The sequence below is a fragment of the Halyomorpha halys genome, unplaced genomic scaffold (assembly GCF_000696795.3).
Source record: "Halyomorpha halys isolate HHAL.00 unplaced genomic scaffold, Hhal_1.1 Scaffold1333.1, whole genome shotgun sequence".
NCBI classification, from domain to species: Eukaryota; Metazoa; Arthropoda; class Insecta; order Hemiptera; family Pentatomidae; genus Halyomorpha; species Halyomorpha halys.
Window position 1 is genome coordinate 45,969 of NW_027115221.1, and position 5,096 is coordinate 51,064.

The 5,096-nt window shown below is 33.7% G+C and overlaps 1 protein-coding gene across 1 annotated transcript in view; it reads left to right on the forward strand.

The window, feature by feature from the left end:
• Positions 1-4,090: 4,090 nt before the first annotated feature.
• The window catches only part of LOC106689338 (chitinase-3-like protein 1), a gene marked incomplete at its 3' end in the record, with an annotated part of 37,599 nt that continues 36,593 nt past the window's right edge, over positions 4,091-5,096 (forward strand). The window contains exon 1 of the mRNA XM_067052285.1: positions 4,091-4,221. Within this exon, the coding sequence (XP_066908386.1) occupies positions 4,127-4,221 (95 nt within the window). The remainder of the gene's footprint in view (positions 4,222-5,096) is intronic.

Below are 5,096 nucleotides of genomic sequence, written 5' to 3' on the forward strand. Positions count from 1 at the left end.
ATTTTGATTCTCCAGTTTTGACACCATTCTTCAATAGATGTTATGTGTGTCTGTAGTGTTTGTGATGCATTAGTTGGGTCGTTGTTTACAGACAGTATACGTGTATCATCAGCGTATGTTGTTAGGGTAGGTTGGGATGTCATCTGTATAAACCGTATAAAGAATGGGACCTAAGATACTACCTTGAGGAACACCGGCGGACTGAGTAAAGAGAGATTAGTAGACTAGGTTATGATTTACTTTAAAGGTTCTATCAGAGAGGTAGGAGCGGATTATAAGAAAATATGTTGGGGGTAGGAATTGATGAAATTTATAGAGCAGACCTGGATGTCAGACAGATTAATTTAAATAAATGACTTTTGATAAAGGAAAAAAGTTAATTTGAGAAAGAGACGAAGAGAAAAAATAAATAAAACAGTAGCAACGTCAATAACAGAATAGCTAATTATAGAAAGTATAACAGAATGTCCTGCAGCTGCCTGTGCTTCAGTCTTCAGGATGAAGTTGGCTTTCCCAAGTTGTAAGTCACTGCTCCTATAACTGCCGATAACTAGGAGTGGAATTTCATGAACTTGTAACCGTGAACTTGAACTTTAGAAGTGGAATTTCATGAACTTGTAACCGTATGGCTACAAACCATATGGCATACACTGCGATTCTTAGGAACTTAAAGTTAGAGATTAAATATCGATGACTTACTTTACAACAGTGTTAAGTACATTTCCACTAGCTTTGAGGAAAATTACAACTTTTTAATTTTTTTTACCGAACAAATTTAGATTTCATACTAAAACTGTTCAGTAAAAAAAATAAAAAGTTGTAATTTTTCTTAAAGACAGAACATTTAATTGTATTTTACTAAAGTTGGTGGAAATGTACTTAGGCACTGCTGTGAAGTAAACCATCGATACATCCCTATATATATTTTTTTAATATTTATTTATTGCTATTTACAACTGAACATTATAATAAATTTAGTAAATATGATCTCAGTTAAATTGGAGTGTTACAGGCATATAGAGAAACTACCCATTGGTAGCACTCTAATGACGTTTTACATTAGCTGGTCTCCTGGCCATCTTCTTTTCAGGGCCTCGAAGGATTGTCAGGAATGGAAGAGGGAGCAAGGTTAGATACTAGTGGGTTTGGGTGGCTAGGGAGTTTGTAATGGAAAGAATGATATCTAGTTCGGGCTAGATCGGTTACATGTAGAATGTTTAGGTCTTTATGTATGATTTTATTTGTGACAAACTAAAGAGCATTGAGGATTTGCCGAAGGATTTTGGATTGCAATGATTGGATACTAGAGGAATTCGAAGGTTTAGTGGAGCCCCAAAGCTCAACTCCGTATGTCCAGATAGGTCTAATTATTGTCATGTAGATCAGTCTTTTTTAATGAATTGGAAGTTTAGACCATTTGTCCAGTAAGTGCTGTAAAAGTCGAAATCGACGTGCAGTTTTCCTATTTATTAAAATAGCGATTTGGCCAGAAGACATTTTGAAAAGTAAAGTTACATTTAGTTACATCTACCAGTTAATACAACGTTAGTCTCTTGCATTACTTGTACTACAAACGATCACGCCAGACCCAGTCCGGCAGTAAAACTGTCTTGATACTTAATGCTGTCATGATTATAAGTATCAAGTAGTTATACAATAGTAGTGGCTAACACTTTTACCGTAATCACTGAAAGTGTTAGATAGTTCTTTGTCAAGGCGTATCCATGTAATTGTTAAATAGCAGTTACTTCATTGACTTTACTATTAACGAACAATTAGTACAAGAGCCCAAGAGAAGAAAAAGGGCAGTTATCTCACTCCAATTTTTGATTACTTTATTTTACTTACTTAATTAAAACTATGTATAATTAATAGTCAAAATTGGTGAGTCTGCCAGGTATAGGTAGGGGGAAGAAAAAATGGCGGCTGTTTCAAAACGATAAAAAACACAAATTTTTTAATTATTAAAATTTAAGGTTTTGAAACAGCCGCCATTTTTATTCCCCCCTCCTATACCTGGCAGACTCATCAATTTTGACTAATAATTATACCTAGTTTTCATTAAAGTAATCAAATATTAGGGTGAGATAACTGCCTTTTTTTCTTCCCGGCTCTTGTACTATGACAATCTCCCAAGGCGCCTGAAAAGAAGATGGCCTCGTGACCTTATATTGTAAAAATGTTTTTAGAATGCTACCAATGGGTAGTTCCTCTATATGCTGTATCATACTATTATGATCTTACTTCAAATTTATTTGATGTATTTTATATACAGTTATAAATGTCAATAAATAAATAAAAAATACTAATATGTAAATTTTAAAAAACAAAAAGAAATGAATAAATAAGTTAAAACACAAATGAACAGGTTAAAGAGCTACATAAAAACAAAAAAAATATTGAAAACGTAACGCCTTAAATGCTTAACCGAAGGAATAAAATATATACTATAAGAAGAAATAATATGTTTAAGAGTCACTGACATTAAAATTTCTAACGGAACCGGCAGAATCGAGTATCGCTTAGCAATGAGGCATCGATTTGTTTTTTATCGGTAGCTGGTATTCATAAATTATAATAAATCAGAGAAGTGAATATTCCATCTTCTCCTTTCTCAATGCGTGGAATGTAATAACGAAAAGTTCTCTCTGCGATTTAAAAGTTCGAACAACTGCTTCATCTCTTGTAAAATAACATCCTCAGCGAAATTTCAATTAAAATGTCGGTTACATGAAAGTCATTAGGAATTAGTCTGAAAAGGAAATCGAATGTGAATCATCACTTTGTGATCTTGGAGTTGATTGAGTCATTATTGATTGATATTCAAGTCTTATACAGAAAGTAGAATAAAACTTAAGGAAATTCTCTTCTCTGATTTAAGATACATCAGTGGAGGTATGGAACCTTTTTATCCGTCCAGGGATTGAAAAAAAAAATTGAAACATTTACAGTCATGATAGCCTTCACTATCACAACAGTTTTACTGTTGTGACCGCGTCTAGCTTGATCGTTTATAGTACAAGTAATGCCAGTTGACAAACGCTTGCTTCAACTGTCACGTTTAACTTTTATGACATATGAGGGGTTATCTAGAAGTTTCCAACTTATTCTAACTAAGAGGAAGGATCAACTTTTTCATTTTGTGAGACCGCCACCGGATTTGAACCAACGCCATCCGCAATTCTCAGATTGCTAAGACCTACGCCTCAACCACCTGACCAATGGACGGCCCTGCCACGTTTAACTGTCATATGTATATGCCTTGATAGTGCACTGTAACAACATATCAACCTCATCAATCCTTAATCACGACAGGTGGGAAAACATTGTTCCTATATATTCGCCCAAAAGCTTAAAATTGTATTTGGCTCCGGCCCCCAAAAATGCCCCAGGGCCCTAACCGCCAACCTACCCAAGGCCCAAAAGTTATATTCACCCCAAACCTCAAAAATAAATCAATCCCAGGCCCCAAAAATAAATATGTTAAGAGCCCCAAGTGGTCTGGGTACGCCTATGTTTAGAAATTTAATATCTAACACACCGTTTCTATTCGCAGGCTTTAATGAATAATATATATTTTGGTCTAGCGGGTTTGTTGAGAAAATATTTCTTAAACTGAGTAGAACTGACAATGAATCTGTACAGATGATCTGTTTTGTTTTTTGTGAGATGAAAAACATTTAAGCTCTTGTAGTTCATTAACCATTTGAGCTATATAGCTACTAAATTTCGGCGACAGAGAGAGTAAGTACTGTCAATGAGGCCCCCCAACATCTTAGTAATTCTTGGAGCCGTCAGTATAAATTAAGTCTTTTCTTTGAATTTAATTATTGATTCATAATGGAGATTTTGGTTGATTAATTTTAATATTTCTTACTAGTTTCAAATTCATACGTTAATAAATTTTATTTTTGAACTTCCCGCGACAATATTGTTATTGAATAATCGCAACTGAGGTTGGTTACCCTGAAACAATGGCCCATTCCTTAAATAGGAAGCGTCCTATGTGCCATCTTGAATTAAACAATGGACAGAGACCAAACTAGTAGGTCAATGAAGCCTCAACTCTCACTTGGCCATTGGTAATCAAGCTGTTCGTTCGCCCTGGAGGAGTTGGTATTCAGAGATGGTCAGGGAGGAAGAGGCGCAGAAGGACTCTACCTGCAAGAGGTTCCTCAGAAGGGCCTGTCAAGGGACATATCATGTCCTTTACATGTTCAAGTAGGTAGTCCTAATTATAACAACAACTATTAAATGAAAATTTCTGAATTGAAAGTTATAAACTATTTTGTCTGTATTAAAAGTGAAAGTAATTCTAAAAATAAATAGATGTTGATGCACAATATCAGTTTAGTTATTGGTTGTTATGGATACAATATTTATTTGTCAATGGTTCATTCATGAATAAGGGTCGTATCCATGGCAATTCTAGCTATTAGTTCAACTTTAGCTAATTTTTGAGATTATATGCCATTTTACCAAGTTTTAAAAGTACATATTTTCACAAACATCATCTTTGAAATTACATATAACTTTTAATATCTTATAACACCCTTAATACCATAATAAATCAGCATTATAATCTATATTTGGTGCATTTTCTTTTTACGTTAAAAAAACAAAATGGTAAAAACTTCATTAACAGCACAAAAAGACAGTATTTATAAGTTCTTACTAAATTATCTATACAAGAATTAAAAGCAATAAACTATTCTTGTATTAATAGAGAAAGTAATTCTAAAAATAAATAGATGTTGATGCACAATATCAGTCTAGTTATTGGTTGTTATGGATACGATATTTATTTATCAATGATTCATTCTTGAATAAGGGTTGTATCCATAGCAATTTTAGCTATTAATTTCACTTAAGCTAATTTTTGCCGTTCTATGCCATTCTATCAACTTTTTTTTTTTTTTAATTTATTTATTGATATTTACAACTGTACATAAAATACATCAAGTAAATTTGAGGAAATCATAATGGTATGGTACAAGCATGTAGAGAAACCACCCATTGGTAGCAGTCTAAAAACATTTTTACAATATAAGGTCTCGAGGCCATCTTCTTTTCAGACGCCTTGGAGGATTGTCCGG